The 23325-nt window shown below is 39.8% G+C and overlaps 1 protein-coding gene across 2 annotated transcripts in view; it reads right to left on the reverse strand.

The window, feature by feature from the left end:
• Positions 1-510: 510 nt before the first annotated feature.
• SYNPO2L (synaptopodin 2 like) overlaps positions 511-23325 on the reverse strand; it is a 135649-nt gene continuing 112834 nt past the window's right edge. For both annotated transcript variants that reach the window (XM_088475473.1, XM_088475470.1), the window contains exon 4: positions 511-6288. In XM_088475473.1, coding sequence (XP_088331599.1) covers positions 4010-6288 — 2279 coding nt within the window. In that variant the 3' untranslated portion in view covers positions 511-4009. The remainder of the gene's footprint in view (positions 6289-23325) is intronic.

Raw genomic sequence — 23325 nt, forward strand, 5'->3', positions numbered from 1 at the left:
GTGGGGTTAAGCTATTCAATTAAATAGCTTTTTCCCTGCACCGTTAATTCGGGTCTCGTGCGCGTGAATACACTGATTCCACGAGAACTGCGGAATCAGTGTGTTTTTACCTCTCATGCGACGCCGAATAGGCCGTTTTTTTGTGGATATTACCATGGAGGTGCGAGGTAATGTCCGACAGCAGGGACTCCTGTGTGTGGAATCCCCGCTAATTGAATCCCGACCAGCGCGACAATTAGCCACGGGGTTTATTGGATATGCCCCATAGTGTGTACCCAGCTTAAGAATGTGACTATTTTTAAGTTGTCATGTTGCAGTTTTATTCTTGTGTGTGTGAGCAAGGTATGCTTGTTTGTGCAATTTCAATATATTTATAATGGTTTATGATATATGGAATTATGTATATTGTTTTCCCCTTATGTTTATTTTTGTTTTCAGTGTGTTAAAAAAGATAAGTAATTCACGACTCATTCACATGTAGTCAATAACACAAAATGTATCTAGTTTTTACTTTGGACAAAAAAGTTTATTGCACACCTTATAAATCTATTGGAAATCTAATGCTCAGTACTGCCAAGTGGCAAAGTAAACACTCTACTGACACATTCTGACCCTCTGGACTCAAGTTACACTATTACACAGTGTCATTATGTTCAAATTAGTTTCTGAAAACTACTTTACAAATGCTGGAGTCAATTCAGAAAAAGGCCTGTAAGCTTAGCATAGTAGTAGTAGTGTTCTGTTGTTATTAGAGTAGTAAACAAGCAAAGCAGCTACTCATGTTCTGAAGCTTTTCTGTTGGATTTATGAATGTTTTACATTTGCTCTCAAATCATCCTTGTACATCCCCCATCTAACACAGACAGCAACACCTCTCACTTGCTGCAGTTAAATCTAGACTGACATCATATTAATCCAATACCAGATTTTCAATGTCTATTCTAAAATAACTTAAACAAGAGTTTGAAGCCTTTATTTCATTTACAATCATCTACAAGTGTCAAATCAATCATCTCCCTGAATGCCGACCACGTGCTTGGCACAGACAGCCTTCAGACTTTGCGTTCTTGACAAGAACAGTATCCAGAACACGCTGTACTGAACTGTAGACGCAGATACTTGCAGTGTGTGTTCACTTATCAAAACATTGTCATACAGTCTTCAAGCAGGTTGGTACAGTGAATGGCCAACGGTGTTTTATGCCATACCACCACTTTGTAATGTGACGCTCAAATGGCGCAGAACAATATTAATGCTATTGTGGCAAAAGTTTCCAATATCCCAATGTTCTTTATCTTCTGATGTTGTCCATGCTTTGAACCAATGATTTTACACCACATATCAAAAATATAAAAAGCACTTGTCACCTAACAACAGAGGAGGTGGCCATGTTGTGAGCAGAGCAATATTCATGAGAACACAGCCTAACCAACAAGTCTGGAGAGTGCCTTAATCTCCGCAACCCATGGAGTTATTCTTGGTTATTATATAAGTATTATATAAAGGCAAATTTAATAGTTCAAAAGTACTGTGTTATCCTAAAGCATCTGGACTGAAGATCTGAAATGCTAAGACTTCAGATGGGAAATGGCCATCCTACCAAGCCTTTGTGTTTTTAGAAGTGCCAACGTTTCCTAAATCAAGGGCTACCTTAATGTGATAGGAAACCTGCACATGACCCATGACATTGGGTAGGAAGTTTACATTATGCATACTTACTTCCTTGTGTGATGTAGGAAATGGTCATACGACACAGTACATGGATAACATGCATGGAAAATGCTCCGTGGTCATATGACACAGTAACTTGCATGTAAAAAGGTACAATCATCATGACACGACAACTAATACTGTCTGTTACGAGTAGTGGCTCGGATTGCACTGCAATGTATATCACACATATTCACTTTCTTAGAAGCAGGTTAAATACAGATGTACATTTTAGGACTTTTGTGGCAGCCAGAAACATGATGGACCACTTACAAATAGAAAAATCAGTGAACCCACATTGCGTCTTCATGTCCACCAAAATACATGCCCTTTCTACAGATCTTGGAAACAGCCTCATAAAATATGTCAGCTCCTAGTTAACAGGGAATAGTGGAAACAGTAAATATATTGCACGAAAGTCCAACTTATTACCTTCCTCGCCAGTGTTTGTCGTACAATACTGTTCTTTTAGCTTCATTTATGTCTCACTTTAATCATGAAAGCGAGGTGACATTGGAATTGATATTATTACAGGTGTTTTGTATTATATTTGTCAATGTACGTTTAGAAGTTCACTTTCACACAAAAATGCCTCTAGAAGGTGCTATATTATATAAGCTTAGGCACAAGACACGATTGTCTGAACCTTAGATGTTCAACCACCTATCAGAGGAGGTAAAGTCTGTGTATCCTGGGAAATTCACTCTCCCTACCCATTTATCTTATTTAAATTATGCCATCCCATAGTATGACCTTTCAATTCAATACTTCAGAGTACAACTAGAGTCGCTTGTGTGCCTAACTCACACTTCCCAATGTACACCCTGGATCAGCCAACCTACTGCCATCAGTGCAAACCTTTGGTGTCTCATTGTCCTGCAAATCCATAATATTCCTATAAAACTACAGAAGATGCAATTGTGCAAAAAGTATAGTGTAAAGTAAAAAAAAAATTACATTTGTGTTGTGGTTTTACACTTTTATGGTTCCTAAATTACCATTATAGACTTTAGTTATACTAGGATTTGTGACCTTGAGAAAGGAGTGAAACATGCAACAGGGAACATTAAGCAGCTAAGTTATACACCAAACTCTGGTCTCTAGGAAATCTTGATAGTGCTATACTACATGTTAGTAATGGACATGAAAGATGTGCCCGCTATAAGTTTAGATTCAATTTGCTAATTAAGGTTTATATTTTTGTTATTATTATCTCTTGTTTTTTTTATTATGTTTTATTTTAACTGAGAATTAATAACAAGTAAATCACTGCAAATAAATCTCAGTTCAGAGCCGTGTTACAAAAGTCACATAAACTTATATTTTACCAGAAACTACTCCATACTTGCATATTGAGAAATATCATACGTTAGTAAATTTAGACAAAACCTAAATTACAACATAGTGTGCATAAATCCATGTGACAATTGCCTTTGGATAGAAAAAAAACAAAACATCACACTTTGTAAACAAACAAATCATCTCAATTTTGTGCATGAAACACACAATGATTGTGCTGCAGAAATTGTCTCAAAAACATGCACACACCATGGAAAAAAACATTAGCATGCAGTTATTTCTTGAACTGGTTCAAAAGAAGCTGGAGAAGTTATGGCAAGAGACATTATGACTTGACAACTTTACATTCCAGTCCAATATACTGTGCACCATTAGTGACGTTCCGACATTTTCAATCTGGCCCAAGAAAAGAAACTTTTTGCAAAATGATGCAGCAAAAGAGAGTTTGAATTAAAAAAAAATTCTTATCTTGGCAGATATGTGTGTACTGTATCTAATGTCACCTCATTGGATGGTGGTATGACATAAAACAGGTTTACATTCAAGCCACTTAGTTCTAGTAACTGCACCAACCTTTTACCATCGTTGATACAATGTCAGTGTTTTAGTTTAGCCTTTCTTTGTGGATACTCTTCCTTTAAAGAGTTTTACATTACTTTCCCATATACATTCTGTGCATTTCAAAAGTTTTACGGCCTCCAAAGTTTCTCAGTTTTAGATTTTGCAATTGTACATTGCATTCGTTTAATAGTTCATCTACAGTTTCCCTTCTACAATCCACCAAGATTCAGAGGCATATGATAATCTTCTTCCATATTTCCTTCTGCCTAGTTTCTTAGGTTAAAACAGTCTTTGCTTAGTACACGGTTGTCCAGGCAAGACTACAAGGATGAAAAGACTGTTATTTTGTACACACATTACAAAACAGCGAAGCAAAAATTTATTTCAAGAGCATTTTCACTAGAGGGTCAAGAACATCATAGGCATATAATCTGCAAGGTTAGAAGTGAACTTTGGCTGGTCTCCACACGTTAGCCTGCATTCCTGTTTTTGCCGCAGAGAACCTGGGTTTTGCTGCCTGGATTCTTGAAATTGATGATCTAGGGGAAGAGAATGAGTTAATCGGACTAAGGACTGAAGCAGCTCGATTTATCTGTTGAGCCTCCTGTAAAGGAGCATGATAGGGCACTGGCCCTGCAACATTGGTTGGCATTGGTTGGCAAGCTGCATCAGTTCTCCAAACTGGTTCTGCAAGAGTTGTTGCAGATCTGGGAGCTAATACAGTAGGTGTCATGTTGACTGATGATGACATTGGAGTTGGAGTTGAGAAGCGCTTGATTTCGTGAGCTCTAGCAGTTTTCACAGGGACTTGTCTAGCTGGAGTAACATTTAATTTTTGGGTATCCTGGCCGTTAGAAGTATCACCAAAACAGAACATGGCTGAATTTAGCTGGTAAGGCTGATGACGCATAAAATCAATGGCTTGCATTCTTGGTTTGTTGGTTGCACCTTTTTTTACTATGCTGTTTGCTTTGGTACCTTGGGATTTGGATGCTGCTAATGGATAAAATGGAGACACCAATGGATTATAACCAATTGGAGGTGGTGCACGAATGTTAGATGAGTATTTCCAAGATGATGGAAGAGATGGCGTTGGTGAGGGTGTTCTTGGCCTTGAGCTAGGCCTGGAGCTAGATCTATGGTCTGAGTCAACAATAAATTTGTCCATACGACTTTGTCGTTTTGCAAACAATTCTGCTCCTTTGCCTTTCAACTGGGGCATATCCTGACCTCCATTCACAATTTGTTCTGATGTCTTTAAAATGGGTTTTGGAGCCACAGGGGGAGGAACTTTAAATTTTCTTGCAGAAGATTGCATAAAATTGCAAGCTTCAGCTCCTAAACTGAGAAAGTCCTCTTCTGGCCCAGACTCAAAACCTGCCCCATGTTGCTCTTGTTTGGGTTTATCATCTATATTCTGCACCATAGAGAGAAGCTCTGGGTTAGGTAAGCATTTCTTCTCTTCTTTTTTGACAAACATTTGTTTCCTGCCTCCTCTCTTTCGAGCTTCATTTAGGATACCAGTGCGTCCAATAGGTACAGAAATCCTCTGTTCTCTCGAATTTACTGACTCTGTTGATTGGTTCACATGGGCAACTGGTGAGATATAAGAAGGTGTATCCCTCAAATTACTGGATGCTGGACTAATAAATTGTGACATAGTAGATGTCAATGGGGCCACTGGAGTGGAATCTATTACATATGGCTGGGAAGCAACCATTTGAGGTCCTGGAAGACGGGAAGGAGATGAGAGATATATAGAGGCAGTAGTAGTCCTCGGTGTTGTTGGAACTGGAGAGTTTTCTTTTTCACTTTCAATATGTTGGGCTGATGATGATGGCACAGGTCTCCCAGGTGCTGGAATATAAAGTGATGCAACAGAGCTAACTGGAGCTTTCTGAGGACTTGAACTTGTGTCAGTTATAAATGGAGTGAAAGGCGATGGAGCAATACTTTGCACAGGTGAACTTTCAATTTTTTTGGGTGTGGAAGGTTTGAACACCACTGATGATGCCAAAGTCCGTTGTCCAACTTGACCGGGAGTAAATGGTCGTGCAGACCTATTAAAGATTCCACTTGCAGCTGCAGATGTTTGGGTAGTATCAGTTTGTGGAACTTGAGAGTGAGGTTGGGCTAGTGATATCTTTGTGCTTGTCACCTTGGTATTCTCTGAGTTCTGAGTCTCACAGCTTCTATCACAATTAACCAGATTTATGACATTCCCGTTACTTACTGATCTCCTAGGAGGGGCAATTGGAGCTTTCTGACGCTCTTGCAGAATTTGTGTTGGAGTATTTTCAACCATCTGTTCTGATTTCTGCCTTTGTACTTCAAACAATGCTGCTCCTTTTCCAGATGCCTCACTCAGGCCCTTTTCTTCCTGTAGGTCATGTTCCATTTTAGGCTTTTCAATGTCCATGTAGGTGCTGTCCCAGTCTGAATTGTTTGTTAGACTTCGTGCATCAGAGAACCCTTCTTCATCAAATTCTGATTCACTTGTTGGGAGGACACCGTCCTCGTCTTCGTTGTAACGATCTTCGTCTACACTTCCGTAACTCACAAGAGTGTATTTCTTTGCTCTCTGCCGTCTCTTCTTAAACATAAGAACACCCTTGGAGTGGGGATTTGGAGCAGCAGTTAACAGAGACGCAATGGTTCTACATTTGGTTCTAGCCTCCTTGACGTTCTTCTCCTGTACACTCTCACCGTGGTGAAGTTCTGCAAGAGAGCAGAAGATATATTCATGGTTTAGTTGCTAATCTTAACATGATATTGGCCAGTAAGAAACATATGGCGTAGATGTACTAAGCCTTGGAAAGAGATAAAGTGGTGAGAGATAAAGCACCAACCAATCAGCTCCTAACTAACATTATTCAAACACAGCCTGTAATGTGACAGTTTGGAGCTGATTGGTGGGTACTTTATCTCTCTCCACTTTATCTCGCTTCATGGCTTAGTACATCTCCCCCACAAGTTACAACAAATGAGTAGAAAAACATAAAGGGTGCAAATTTGTACCAATAAACCATGTTGTGAAGTAAGGGGTCCAAATCCAAATATTGTTTTCTACATACAAGGAAAACACTGGCTGCTTTTACAAGTAATACCAATGTGATACACTTCTGTAAGCTAAAGTTATTATTTTAACTGCTTATTCTGTGCATTGAGACCGTTTATTATAATAAAAATCTATTTTATCAATATAAATACCATAGAATATATCATACCATATACTTTCTGGACACGGGACGGTATCCTTCCTCCATGCAGAGGAAGATAAGCAAAGCCCCGAGGGTGACATTCATCAATTTAGCCTCAGTGAGCAAAATAATTTGATCAAAGATTCATAAATTTGGCTTTAAGTTCTGCTATTTTATAGCACAACCTTTACTTCCTGGTGGGAAAATGTTTCCTGCAGAACCAGGAATGCAGATGACATTACTAAAAGGAGGAATGGTATGCAGTATTTATATCATATAACGATGAGCAATGCAATATTAATCTCTGCGCTATGAAGCTGATCAACTGGCTCTCTGCGTTTAAAGTAAACGATTAAAGTGAACTGATCATTATTATATTTAACTATTTATCCCTCTATCTCCTTGGCTATTTTAATTACATGAAAGTTAAAAGGAGACATAGATTATGCAGGCACTCTAAGTCATTAAGATGATTTTTTTGTGACAACAGCACAGGGGTGGGGAACCTTTCTTCTGCTGAGGTCCATTTTGATATACAGTATATAACATTTTTTACGGGCCCGGTGTGGGTCCACCCTGAGGATGTTCTGGGGAGCTGTAAGGGCAGCGGTATGACCGTCTGAAGCATTCTAAGGAAGATCCAGGCGGCACTGCTGCATAGATTCTGGCTGTAAGTTGCCATTCTAGGCACCCTGCTAGCCAGATGAGGCTAGCAGAAAAAAGCTCAGAGGGCCAAACCAAATGATTCAGAGGGCCTTATATGGCCCCCAGGCCCGAGATTCCCCATCCTTGCTACAGCATAAAGGCAAGAAACAAATTAATTAAATCAATCCTCATATGTTAAAGAACACAGTTATGTACTTTTTCATTTACATCACTGTCTTCTTCTGAGTGGGTAATAAGTGCATTAAATCAGCTTAATAGTACTGTATATAATGTTTTCTTGTAATTTATAGAGCTCATGGCACCTTGACTAAACAATGAAATATTGTTTATCTAAAAAATGCCAACTCTAGAGAAGCAAATCTGGCGTCCATCAGTTTTGAAGAACGTCAATAACAGCATCCTGAATGTGAAAACTTAGCCCAGAACAATTAGCATTTTCAAATAAAATGTCTCGAAAAGCTGAAGAAAAAAATGTGTCTGTCACACTTTGTTACAGTCTTATGCAATGTTTTCTGGGCTGATAGTATTTACTAAGTGCAACAGGAAAAGAAAATCTGAAAGTGAAATATATAAATATAAATATATATATATATATATATATATATATATACATATATATACTGTATATATAGTGTACTATTTGACCTTTTGTTAGTGTTAGAATGCTGTATTTCTGTCACTATTTAGTTAGTGTTCCTTTGGTTGATAGTCTTAACTCTTTTATGAACAAAACAGAAATAAAATAAATAAATAAAAACTCCAGCTTATAATGTGCTATCCTCCCTGCCTTAAATGTCTGACTTCAGCTATGACAATGATAACTATACATGGGATTTTCATTTACTGACAAGCACAATGCCAAGAGATGCAGCCAGGGAAGTGTTATTGAAGCAGGTCAGTCCACTTTATACACTTATCTTCCCATGCTCTTCAAATTGTCCAGCCTATCACTCAACGCCTCTGCCTGCAGTACACAAAGCCCAATCCCAGGCAAAAAAAATCCGATGTATTTCTTGGAGTTTTATACTAGCATCATATTCATACAACAGATTTCTATCCAAACAATTTCAATATACAGTCTCTATGCATATGACAGGCAGAAACAAGCCAGAACTTTATCTTACAGAAGAGTATCAAATTGGTAACCGGTAGGAGATGCGATTTACCTGCATAGGGATTATCTGTGCTGTGGTAAGAAGATACCGGTGAATCAGGCATGACATATACACCATTAGAGTCACAATGTTCCATAAAGAGACGACAAGGGACAAATGCACTCCGAGCTGGAGCTTAACCAAAGTAAGAAAATATCCCCAGCTCTCTGCTGCCCTTTCTACAAGCCTTTTTAAGTCCCCACTTTTGTCTCCCCTGGCATAGCTCTTGGGTTCACTGGCTCTCAGAAGCTGATGAGATCATGGAGTCTATTTTTATGTGCCTGGGCTTATCGCTGGACAAGGCTGTGGACATTGTCACCTGTCACTTCAGCTATGTTCCTCTTTGCCTGTGATTGAGTTAGAAAAAAATATATTCTACAATCCACAAATTTCCTTACCCCCCGTCCCTTTTAAAAGGAGTGTGAAACAATGATATGTATTCCAGTCTGGAAACATGAGGTCAATGCACTTAAAATACTGCTCTTATCCATAAAGATCCTGATAGAAAGATCCTTGTTTCTTTTGGAAATTGTACAGTTGCCTTTGAAAAGGAACAACCAGATGCAGAATTAGAAAGCTGAAACATTTTAGTTATGAATGAAAAGTGTTTTTAAATAAATAAGTTTAATTAACTACATGATGTAAAGTAGCACCAAAAAGAAAAAAAGATAAAATCCACAACAAAACCAACAAAAAAAACCCAGTTAATTTATTTTAACTCATATTTGTACACTAATATCTATTCTTGGTGTAATAAGCAGGTGTTCTTATCACGAAGATGCAATGATCATATTTCCACAAGCCTATTAAGATTGAGAGGACATTATTATCCATTTTTTTGTTAGGGGCACCAGGATATTGTCTTATTATTAATTTTAAAATATATAATAATTACTATAATATACTTAATTGGCAAAACATGGGATATGTAATTGCACGTAAATATACTAATATAAAGCTTATTTACATATTTAATGTAGGTTTTCAGAAGATAAAAGGTTAAGAAACCTGGAGTTATAAGGACAGCGTCCTCCATTAGCTTCGTATTGTCCAGGAGAAGATGCAAGAGACTATGATGACCTCTGATCCTAAGTAGCTTTTAGAAATTGAAAGTGGTTTTTAACTTTAAGCAACCTATTTTTAATCAAAGATGCCCCCATGATAACTAATTTGAGAGTAATTGTCACTGTGGCTTTTGCCACTGAAAGTCTGTCCATAGCACTTTACCATAGGCCTATGGAAACTTTTTCACAGAGGTCTATAAAAGTGCTTTAGACATCTTCAAGAGTCCTCATTTTACCTGCACCGTCTATAATGGGAAAACAAGTAGGAACACTAGCAAAAGAAATTTCCAGTACAAGTTATAGGCATATACGGGGTGCCAGATTAATTAAAGAGGTATTATCGACTTGAAAGCAAATGTTCTGTTGGACTGAATTTCCCGGAGAAATAGCTCTTCCCTCCAGCCAGCAGAACTGTGGGAGTCCCATGTCTAGGACTCCTGTAGTAAGAAGATTTCACTCCCACAGCTTCAGGTGATTGGCGTAACAGCCAGCAGTGCTTGGGACAAGTTTAAATGTAATTGACACTCTATGTATAAATACACTGTAATAAATAAATGTAAGATGTCAATTACAGCTCATTAGAGAGCTACTGCAATAAACAACAAGGGGTGGGAAAAGCTGGAGGTTAGACGCTTCCATCATGTAAAAGGCCCTGGTTTAAACATCATCTGGGAACTAGTGAAATTCACCTCTATTTTCACATCCTATCCTTGTGCCTTGTTGTATTGTACCGTACTTTACATATAAACCGCAGTGCATAATAGTATAACATTTGAAAGAATGACTTCCCTATGTTCCTCTTACTTTCTACACTCTAAGGATAAATGCAAAGAAATTAGGCAAAGTTCCATTTCTTGAAAGCGAAACAGCCATTGACTGCACTTTAAACTGTAGCCCACTTGTGTGCAAAATCATGTGTGCAGTCAAGAAGCCAAACAGGAAACTAGATGCACAATTTGTGTACTCATGTTGCACTGTGTCAACCCAATCTTGGGACAACTAGATCCCTGGCTCATTTTTACATGTACAAATTGTACGGATCTGGCATCTAGGCATCAGATCAAATGACTGGATGGCATAGTAAAGATGGGTCCTTCCATGTCCATGCTGACTGATGGCACACACAGGTCAGTAGACATCACTGGCTAACCTGATTTCCATTAGTCACATCACATCTGAACTAATTTGATTTAAATGTCATTTGATGCTAAATGTGACTAATCTACTTGAAAGTGACAAGATCTGGACATATGTGCTCAGAGTAACACTGCAAATTTAAGGCTTTTCCTATAAGAGCCTGGTATCAGTGACAAATTATAAACATTCAGTAAGGATGGATTGGTTTGTACCTTGTAATGTACATATGAATAAACGAAAGGATTGCCTACAGCATGACGTGTATTACTATCCTGAATCTGGTCTCATGCACCACATCGGAGCCCAATTTAAAGTAAAATGACTAAAGTGCACGTTTTGCTCATTTCAGGGCACGTCTGTGTGAGATCCAGTAGAGCGCAAAGCAGCACTAATGAACCATTGTGATGAGCAGGGAATGGTACATTTATCAAAGCAGATATTCGGTGATAGTTTAATAAAAATATGTAAATAAATATGTATGTATGCTAGGAATTCATTTAACACAGGGTATCTTTAGATACCCTGTAAAACAATTCCACAAATACTCCCGTTTTAAAGGCAAGTGTGTTGTTTTGGAATCTAAGATGGTGTCATATGTGGGAGTGCACAGTTTCTCATGGGAGGAGTTGGCTGGATCATATCAGTTGCAATATAAAGAGTTTGGTTTGCAGGGTAAGACAATTTAGAATCAGACAGAGGGCTGGAGAGGTCACATTTAGGAGTAAGTCCCCTGTTTTGATAATGGGCAAACAGCATTTTTCTCCCCGCAAAAGCACTCGATTTTTCCACCACCAATGAGGTTTCAGAGATCAGGTTCTGTTTTATACTTTTGCGTCAGGGTAAAATCTCACTCATTATGACATATTTATACTATTACTTGATAGGGTGAGGTCTGGGCATTATTTAAAGTGAGCACAGAACATGCCTTTTCCATCTATTACACTATTACTGTACAATTATTTCTGGGACCAACCATATAGGAAGAAGGAGAACAGATGTTTCTTGTGTTGAACATATTATGTTGCAAAATATTTGTTTTAACACATAGTCCTCCCATCTCAGTTATTGCCAGAATAATGGTGTTAATGCAGAGGATGTAAAGAACTATTTGTGCAGTAAAATCATCTGTTCACACATTTCACAGGCATAAAGTGGTTCTTATTAATTATTATTTCCTGCTAGAAGTCAATAATCAGTTATGTCCTGGAGCGCTTTGTTTTATAGAATATGTCATCAATAAATATGAGCATTGACAGTATTCATACATGACTTACACACACATCCTACATATGGCACATGAATATTCAGCAGAGTAGAGATGGGTTACAGGGCAAGATGTGAGCTGGGGCACCCTCACTCCACCTCCCATAAAACGTAATAAATCTTACAAACATGATTTTTTGTTATACAGCCCCAAGCTCAATGCTTGACTTACAGTATAATATAACATTACCAAGTATTTTAGAAAGTGACATAAATATTACAGCCTACTGCCAGTATATAATAGAGCCGAATGCCCCGCTATTAGAAATAAAAAGAATAAAGCCCATATACTCAGTATACTATACAGGCTAGTGCTCTCAGTATGCAATACAGCTTCAACCCCAATACACAGTATACCTGCCTTAACCCAACTACATATTGCAGCTCCTATCCAGCACACAGTACAGCTCCCATACACCAGCACAACGTACTGCTCCCATGTCCCAGTAGTGCTCACCCCTGCCTCGGAACTTTAACTGAAATGGATGGGATTGCCAGGTGCGAGCAGTCAGGAGCTGTTTGTAACATGCACTATTCCTGGTTATGAACCCTTTGGCTGCCTCTCATTTCGTGAACTGTGAAAGCCAATCAGAGTTCACTGAGATACAGCCAGAGCACCAGTAACTATTAGATCCGAGAGCTTGTGGACCTGAAAATTTTAGCAGCAGCACCAAGCCAAGGGGACATATTTTATAGGGAAGGTGATGGATTATTAGGCCTCATAGAAGTAGCATGCAGTCTCAGCCGAGTCACAAATTCAACCGTTGTGATGTCCGATTGCTACATTGCAATATGAAACAAGAGTAAAAATATGTAAAACAAAATAATATTTTAGTGTAGTACTGTATTTCAGGTTTAATATAAGAATAATGGTATTAAAACTCATTAATCCCATTGCTATGTAGTCTACAGTAAAAAAGGTCAACATTCAGAAAGTTGATATAGTAATTAGGTCGACCACTAATAAGTAGACATGCTTTTAGACATTCAAAAGGTTGACATTTAACTTATCGACACAAAAATTTTGACATATTATTTTAGCCTAACCCTAAAGCTAACCGTAAACCAATGCCAAAACCTAACCCTAACAATCAAAAAACCATATGTTGACCTTTAGTGACAACATATTAAATGTCAGTCCTTTAAATGTGTCAACCATTCAACCATGTTGACCTAAATACAGGTCTACATATTGGTGGCCGACATAATGACCATGTGGACCTTTTGACTTTCAACATTCAGAATGAATCGACCTTTTGAATTTTTACTTTTTTTTTTTATTACTGTCAACCAGTTGACCGGATACCTTGACCCTACCAACAGCTCATCCAGTCAGCTGCAACCATAATCCTGACTTAGGTACTACTCATGTTTAGAATTATCCAGGCACCATGACCTGGAAAATACTATTCATTGTTCTCCTGTTTTTTTTGTTTCTCGGCCACTAGTAAGCTGACTGATGTGTCTAACTAGAGTGTTAGTGTTACAGCAGCTTTATGCTAATGAAAAACCTGAACTATGCACTGTAAATCAGCACCCCCCCCCCCTGAAATATATATTAGTGAATTTAAAATAGGTCCAGCATATTTTTTAATGTGTATTTGTATACAGTTTCTGTACTGCTGAAACATTGTATATGATCATGTTCTTCTCCCATTAGTGACACTTGTGAGCCTAGAATATCACATGAAACTATTCACAAATAATATACTCATCTAATGAAAATAGCCAAAGGAAGCTATTTTATATTGTTTAAACCAGTTAGATAATGTGCTGGACGAACCAGATACCTATATTGCAGGAGCATAACTATGCTGTCAGGAGCATACCTGTGCTGTCAGGAGCATACCTATGTTGCCAGGAGTGTACCTGTGAGGCCAGGAGCATACCTGTGCTGCAAGGAGCATATCTGTGCTGTCAGGAGCATACCTGTGCTGTCAGGAGCATACCTGTACTGCAAGGAGCATACCTGTACTGTCAGGAGCATACCTGTACTGTCAGGAGCATACCTGTACTGCAAGGAGCATACCTGTACTGTCAGGAGCATACCTGTGCTGTCAGGAGCATACCTGTACTGTCAGGAGCATATCTGTGCTGTCAGGAGCATACCTGTGCTGGCAGGAGCATACCTGTGCTGGCAGGAGCATACCTGTGCTGCAAGGAACATTCCTATGCTGCCAGGAGCATACCTGTGCTACAAGGAGCTTACATGTGCTGTCAGGAGCATACCTGTACTGTCAGGAGCATACCTGTACTGCAAGGAGCATACCTGGGCTGCAAGGAGCATACCTGGGCTGCAAGGAGCATACTTGCGCTGCAAGGAGCATACCTGCGCTGCAAGGAGCATACCTGCGCTGCAAGGAGCATACCTGCGCTGTCAGGAGCATACCTGTGCTACAAGGAGCATACCTGTGCTGCAAGGAGCATACCTGTGCTGGCAGGAGCATACCTGTGCTGCAAGGAGTATACCTGTGCTGGAACATACCGACTGTATGCAGTCAGATGCAGTGGCGTAACTATAAATTTTGCTCCCCCATGCCGAAAAAGTTTCAGGCGCCCCCTTCCCCGCCCAAAGATCAAATACACCCAAAGACGACGTTAAAGGTGTGTGGTTACATGATACAGTAACGTGCCTTACACATTATCACACACTAAGTAATGCCACTTATAACACAGTGTACCACACCGGAATGCCCCTTACAACACATTATGCCACACAGCAATCCCCTTACACATGCCACACAATAATGCCACGTATAACACATAATGACATACAGTAATGCCCTTATAACAAATTTATGCCACGCTGTAATGCCCCTATTTCACATTATGCCACACTGTAATGCCACATACAACACATTATGCCACACAGTAATGCCCCTAATAGCACATTGTGCACACAGTAATGCCAAATACACATTATGCCAAACAGTAATGCCCATTACATCCCACCCTGACAGATCTACTTCACCAACCCTCCTCTCTGATCCTGCCAGTCTGTCACCTCAGCTCAAGACAGGTTGCACAGATTTTATGTCCGTGTAGAACCAGATTATTGGGTACATAGTTTATAACCTGTAAACTGCGTGTATCAAGTTAGTGCCCCTTATACAGTGCCCCTAAACTAGTGCCCCTTATGCAATGCCCCCCTGTAATAGTGCCCCTTATGCAATGCCCCCTGTAATAGTGCCCATTATGCAGGGCCCCCTGTAGTTGTGCCCATTAAAGTAGTGCCCCCTGTAGTTGTGCCCCATATGCAATGCCCCTATACTAGTGCCCCTTATGCAATGTCCCCTGTAATAGTGCCCCTTATGCAATGTCCCCTGTAATAGTGCCCCTTATGCAATGCCCCCTGTAGTAGTGCCCATTAGGCAGGGCCCCATGTAGTTGTGCCCATTATGCAGGGCCCCCTGTAGTTGTGCCCATTAAAGTACTGCCCCCTGTAGTTGTGCCCCATATGCAATGCCTCCTATACTAGTGCTCCTTATGCAATGCCCCCTATAATAGTGCCCATTATGCAATGCCCCCTGTAGTAGTGCCCATTATAGTTGTGCCCCTTTTAGTAATGCCCCCTGTAGTTGTGCCCCTTCTAGTAGTGCCTCTTTTAGTAGTGCCCCCTGTAGTTGTGCCCCTTCTAGGAGTGCCCTCTGTAGTTGTGCCCCTTTTAGTAGTGCCCCGTAGTTGTGCCCCTTTTAGTAGTGCCCACTGTAGTTGTGGTCTCTCCTGTAGTTGTGGCCTCCCCAAACCTCTCTCTCCTTCCCCTCCCCTTCCCTCACTTACCTGACTTTGCGCGCTGTCATCCGCGTTGTCTCTCCCGCTGACTGGATCTAAATAGATCCAGCAGACGTGGCCGCGCAGGTTCCCAAGGTCGCGGGTGACGTTATGACGTCACCCGCGCACTGCATTACTGGGAACGCTGGCCTCTGAAGTGATCGGAGGCTTCCTTAGCCTCCGATCATTTCAGAACCCAGCGCTCACAGTTGCAGTGGCATAACCACTGCCCCCATCGCCCCCAAGCTACCCGGCGCCTCCAAGCCACCGCGGGGGCTGCGGGGGCAGTAGTTACGCCACTGTGCATACCTATACTGTCAGGAGCATACCAACTGTATGCTGTCAGGAGCATACCTGTGCTCTGAGGAGCATACAGTACCTGTGCTCTGAGGAACATATGTGTGCTGTCAGGAGCATACCTATGCAGTCAGGAGCATACAGGAGCATATCTGTGCTGTTAGGAGCATGCAGTACCTGTGCTATCAGGAGCATACCTATGTTGTCAGAAGCATACCTATGTTGTCAGGAACATACCTATGTTGTCAGCAGCATACCTGTGCTGCCAGGAGCATACCCAGAGGCGGATCTACTGTGGAACTAATGAAGCATAAGCTTCAGGGCTCCTAATCCAGGAGGGGCCCTGAAGCTATTTTTTATTAATTAGTGAATTTTTCAACAAAAGCAATGAAGTTTTTAAGTGTGAGTTATAAAAATAAGGTTATTTTAATGATAGAATAATAAGCCAATTGGTTGAAGTACTTGAACCTTAGAATATGCTGTACAGTAGTGCATGTAGGGGGTGTTCTGAGTATCCAGAAACCACCCCTGATCAGTATCGGCCAGCAGACACTACTTACAGCTCCGACCAGAGGATGGCTCTTATGAGCCGGTCTGGTGCAGAATAGAGAGCTGCTGTCAGTGTCACTGCTGAGTGCAGTACTGCCAGGTGCCACTAGATGCTCCCATCTCCAATTGTGCTGTCCCATCTGCCAGAAGTCGGCCCTGCAGCGCTAACCACAAACTGAAAGCTGAGCTGACTGAAGGATGTCATGCAGTTCAGAGGCGGGAGCACGCAGCGTGGTGGGGAGACTTACTCAGGGGGATTCCAAAGATCCCACTCAGGAGGATCAATAGATGGGATCCAACAGAGGAAGTGAGTAAGTTTTGTATATGATCTACCTACAGGGTCTCTCTCTCTCTCCCTCTCATCCCTCTATAGTGCATCCACATTTTGTTATGTTACAGCCTTATTTCAAAATGGAATAAATTAATTTTTGTCCTCAAAATTTTACACACAATACTCCATAATGACAATATGTAAAGTTTTTTTGAGATTTTTGCAAATTTTATAAAAAAACACTAAGAAATCACATGTACATAAGTATTCACGGCCTTTGCCATGAAGCTCAAAATTAAGCTCAGGTGCATCCTGTTTCCACTGATCATCCTTGAGATGTTCCTACAGCTTAATTGGAGTCCACCTGTGGTAAATTCAGTTGATTGGACATGATTTTGAAAGGCATACGCCTGTCTATATAAGGCCCCACACTTGACAATGCATGCCAGAGCACAAAACAAGCATGAAGTCCAAGGAATTGTCTGTAGACCTCCGAGATTGTCTTGAGGCACAGATCTGGGGAGGGTACAGAAAAAATCTGCTGCTTGGAAGGTCCCCAATGAGCACAGTGGCCTTCATCATTCGTAAATGGAAGAAGTTCAGAACCACCAGGACTCTTCCTAGTGTTGGCTGTCCATCTAAACTGAGCGATCGGGGGAGAAGGGCTCTAGTCAGGGAGGTGGCCAAGAACCCGATGGTTACTCTGTCTGAGCTACAGCATTCCTCTGTGAAGAGACGAGAACCTTCCAGAAGGACAACCATCTCTGCAGCAATCCACTAATCAGGCCTGTATGGTAGAGTGGCCAGACGGAAGCCACTCCTTAGTAAAAAGCACATGGCAGCCCGCCTGGAGTTTGCCAAAATGCACCTGAAGGACTCTCAGACCTTGAGAGACAAATATTGAACTCTTTGGTGTGAATGCCAGGCGTTCTGTTTGGAGGAAACCAGGCACCGCTTATCACCAGGCCAATACCATCCCTATAGTGAAGCATGGTGGTGGCAGCATCATGCTGTGGGGATGTTTTTCAGTGGCAGAAACTGGGAGACTAGTCAGGATAGATGGAAAGATGAATGCAGCAGTGTACAGAGACATCCTGGATGAAAACCTGCTCCAGAGTGCTCTTAACCTCAGACTGGGGCGACGGTTAATCTTTCAGCAGGACAACGACCCTAAGCACACAGCCAAGATATCAAAGGAGTGGCTTCAGGACAACTCTGTGAATGTCCTTGAGTGGCCCAGCCAGAGCCCAGATTTGAATCCGATTGAACATCTCTGGAGAGATCTAAAAATGGCTGTGCATCGATGCTTCCCATCCAACCTGATGGAGCTTGAGAGGTGCTGCAAAGAGGAATGGGCGAAACTGACCAAAGTTAGGTGTCCCAAGCTTGTGGCATCATATTCAAAAAGACTTGAGGCTGTAATTGCTGCCAAAAGTGCATCAACAAAGTATTGAGCAAAGGCTGTGAATACTTATGTACATGTGATTTCTTAGGTTTTTTTTTTTTTCTTTAATTAAATTTGCAAAAATCTCAAAAAAACTTTTTACATGTTGTCATTATGGGGTATTGTGTGTAGAATTTTGAGGAGAAAAATTAATTTATTCCATTTTGGAATAAGGCTGTAACATAACAAAATGTGGAAAAAGTGACGCGCTGTGAATACTTTCCGGATGCACTGTATCTATCTATCTACAGTCTATCACTCTCTGGAGGAATTGTTCATCTATCTACCTACAGTCTCTCACACTCTGGTTTTTTTTTTACATCTATCTACAGTCTCTCACTCCTGGGGGGGGTTTCTACATCTATCTACTGTCTCACTCTTTGGGGGGTTTCTACATCTATTTATCTACAGTGTTTTACTCTCTGGGGGGTTTCTACATCAATCTATCTACCTACAGTCTCTCACTCTCTGGGGGTTTTCTATATCTATCTATCTATCTACAGTCTCACTCTCTGGGGGTTTCTACATCTATCTATCTACAGACTTTCACTCTCTGGGGGCTTTCTACATTCATCTATCTATCTATCTATCTATCTATCTATCTATCTACAGTGTTTTACTATCTGGGGGGTTTCTACATCTATCTATCTATTTACAGTCTCTCACTCTCTGGGGGTTTTCTACATCTATCTATCTACATTCTCTCGCTCTCTAGTTTCCACATCACCGTTATTTGTGCCTCAAGGTCCTTGCAAGGGCAACAAGGCCCTTTGGACCTTGTTGGATGTTGCCCTATTGGTGCTGGTTGCAAAGGGGCCCCCATAATAATTCAAGCTTCTGGGCCCCAAAAATTTAGGTCCAGCACTGAGCATACCTGTGCTGTCAGGAGCATACCTATGCTGTGAAGAGATTATCTGTGCTGTCGGGAGCGTATCTGTGCTGTCAGGAGCATATAAGAGCATACCTGTGCTGTCAGGAGCATACAAGAGCATACCTGTGCTGTCAGAATACATATGCTGTTAGGAGCATATGGGAACATATAGAAGCCCCACACTTTTCAACAAATGATTACAAATTACTATGCTGTTCTGATTGTTCTAACAAAGTAACCACTTCCTATGTATATTGTATTTATACTGTTATACTAATTCTTTTTTCAAAATAATTCTCATGCCTTGTAGTACAAATAATATATAATAAAATAACTTATCAGTAATAGGCACAACTATTAGTCATCCAAGGCCATTCAACAAATCCATTTTATATTGTTTTCAATATTTGATTAGTATTATTAATATACATTACCCTTTTAAGACCCATAGTCTCTTTTAGTACATGTTGTACATTTGTGTATTATGGCTACCTTGTGGTTATTATGTATTCTTTTAACATATTTAATATCAAACTATGCCCCTAGTGATTGGCAGAAAATCACTGCTTACTGTTGGACTAAGCAGTATAATAAAACAAAGTTTGAAATTTGTTCAAAAGTCATTCACTTCTTTTCCAGGAAGTCTTATGACAAAAAAGGAAAACTAAACAGTACACACACATATATTACACTATATTATATTGCATCTATTAAAGTACATATACATAACTAGTTTATTGATTTACATCAGCCAGGTAACTTTGTTTAATAAACAACCTGAATAATATAAAGTCAATTAAATAATTGAGTCGTATTAATAACAAATGTATTAACTCACATTTATACAAAAGTAGATTTTAAGTTCTGAACACCAATTATTTCGGGATATACAGTACATTTTTAGAGTAAATCAAGATCAGATAACATTCTGAAGACCATAGCAATAATGGAATCTAAGCACATACTTACTGGAAGGACAAAGACTTGAGAGTCAGAATTCCAATGACTTATCTTTCATGAAGTATTAGGTTCTAGGGTCTCATGACTAAAGACTGAACGCTCCCTCAATGAAACATCTCCTAGAATGTTTGCTGACTACTGGACTCCTGGCAGTGATTCTGTTTTGAGATCACTCCAGATGTATAAGAGGTGACGTTTACATTTATAAAAGCTGGAACCTTCCCTCCTGCGAATGGAATTATCCAAAATAATGGAGAAGCCTCTAATCTTTCAGCTGTCTCTCTGTAATACTGCTATTTGTGTTCCCTGCATATTGTTTTATATGACAGTATGAATGAAGTATTGATAACATCCGTTGCACAACAGAAATATGAAGTCCATTTTAATTAATATCAAAACTACAGATAGTTTAAATGTACTCTGTGTAAATCCTGAGTAAGACTGGGTACACACGTAAAGATTTTCTGTCCAACCATCCAACTAGTTGATTGGCTGGAATGAAAATCTGGTAACGTATGGGAGTAAATGATGATCAGCAATTTGCTCCTAAATACCAGAAAACAGATTAAAATGGTCGTTGGACAAGTTTGTTAAATGTTTGATCTAAACAATTTGTTCAAACAACAGTTTTTGTCCATTTTCCGGCGTTTGGGAGCAAATTGCTGATTGTCATTTGTTTTCATACCTTACCAGATTTTCATTCCAACCAATCAACTAGTTGGATGGTTGGACAGAATATTTTTACATGTGTACCCAGCCTTAGATAACATATTTCCCATTTCCCATCATCTCAAGATAATACACATCTATTCCCAAAGAAACGATATAATTTGTATACTTTAGTTTTGCCAGTGAGAAATACATACCGGAGCTATATTTTAGCTAACCCCATTCATTTCAACATGTTGTTACAAGAACAGTGGAAGGTTTTTATATGTGTTTATGAGCTTGTAGTAGAGTATATCACCCAAATGTCCCCATATGTGATGGGTCCTAACGTCTTGCTCATTTGCGCATACTCACTGGAAAGTGGCGGGTGTGTCCACACTCACCATGGTGCCTGTGGTATGTACAGCAATTCATGCTTGTTTTTAAGGTAGGGGAGGGAGTTTAGTGAAGCCTAGCAATTCAGCTGTAGTAAAAATACCCCAGATGCATTGACATGACCATTGTGACCTGGAACACACTTAAGTGGGCTATTCATGAAAGTTTGGAGAGAGATAAAATTGGTAGAGAAAAAGTACCAACCAATCGGCTCCTAACTGTCATGTCACAGGCTGTTTGAAAAATAACAGTTAGAAGCTGAGTTTGTAATTTATCTTTCCCAATTTTATATCTCTCCAAGCTTTTATGAATACCCCCCTATTTGTCCCAATTTATTCATTTTAAATGTTGGGAGGTATGATAGAGAGAAGTACATGGCAAGTTCAATGGCGACAGGGGCTGAAGTGACTGTATATCTTTGCATAATAATGTAATTTCGAATTATAATATTATTATTATTATTATTATTATTAATAATAATAATAATAATAATAGAATTGTACAGGAGGGGTTACTAGTTGCTGCTTGTAGAGATTCAGCTCTATATGGTAGCAATGTTATCCCTGTTTCCCTAGATGTTCACATTAGATATTTTCCTGAACATAGTAATTACTGTATGCAGCTGCCTTATCAGGAGAGCATTTTATAAACAGCAAAATATTACTATTTCTAACAAGCAATAAAAACAATATTGCACTCATACTATATGTAATTAAATTCAAAAGTACTATTAATATTATGGGGTACATTTACTAAAGTGCAGGTGTTTAGAAGTGGAGATGTTGCTATTATCTTCTAGCAGGTGCTAGATAAATGTTAAGTAGAATCTGATTGGTTGATTTGGGCAACATCTCCATTTCTAAAAAGCTGCACTTTAGTAAATATACCACTATATCTTCTACTAAGGGCACAGTGCTTGTACTCCCTATTGTCTAACAAGTTCATACTATGATAAGGGTCAGTGTGATAGGCAAAACCAGTGCTGGTGGTTACCAATATAAAATATGTGGACAAACAGAAGCCCGACCCTGCACACCACCTCATGAATACTCATTGATACTGTGCTTATACATATTTGGGTGCCATCTGCTGTACAGACTATAATGGTGCATCACAACTGTAGACAACTGCTGTAATATAATTTACTAGAGATGTGCAGTTCAGTTCTCCAGAATCCGAATCCACCCGAATTTCGAGAATCTGGGTGAATCCGAGTCGTGGTTCTAATCTCCTGAGGAAATCCGGGTAAATCCGGGTTGCGGTTCTGATCTTTTTGCGGTTCGGAATTCAGATTTTAAACCTGAATTTTGGGTTTTGGAACGCATAAATTACATGATTTTAGCTGTTTTTTTTATCTTTTTATCTATTTTTTAATTAAAAAATCCAGATCCAAAACCAAAACACTTGAGGGTGGTTTGCAAAACCAAATCCAGAACCAAAACCTTGAAGGAGATACAAATCCAAGTCCAAAACCAAAACACGGGGGTCAGTGCACATCCCTAGAATTTACATAATCAAATGTAATGTAACTCAGTAACTCATAGCAACTAATTGGATGCTGTCCTTCATTTTGTGTCCTGTACCAAAAAGACAGAAATAATCTGATTGGTTGTCATAGATAACATTACAGCACATTCAGTAAAATAATTAAACAATAAATACATATATGGGGTCCACATCAATACATATATTGTGCTACCTCATAGAGTCATATATTTTTCCCTTGTAACAAACTATTTAAGCATTAGTGTGCAAATGCTATGACCCACTTGCATTTAGATATAGAGGTATTGCTTCACCAAAGCTTGGAATATCAGACAGCTGAAAGCAGCTGAACATACTGTTCTGGGTGCTGATCTCATGCAGAAGACCTCTCTTGCATGCGGATCAGAAAATAGCTTATATACAACTGCGTGCAGTTTGGAGAAAGGGTAAACTGTGTTAAAACAGGTTCTCCTCTTAGTCTTTTGATAGGATGAGCCATAATGGTGTAATGTAACAGTGCAAGTAGTCAAAGATAACATTCTGCAGTCATTATAAAGACATTAACAGCACACCAGTAGC

Source organism: Taudactylus pleione, unplaced genomic scaffold (genome assembly GCF_031769625.1).
Source record: "Taudactylus pleione unplaced genomic scaffold, aTauple2 ptg000016l, whole genome shotgun sequence".
Lineage (NCBI taxonomy): Eukaryota > Metazoa > Chordata > Amphibia > Anura > Myobatrachidae > Taudactylus > Taudactylus pleione.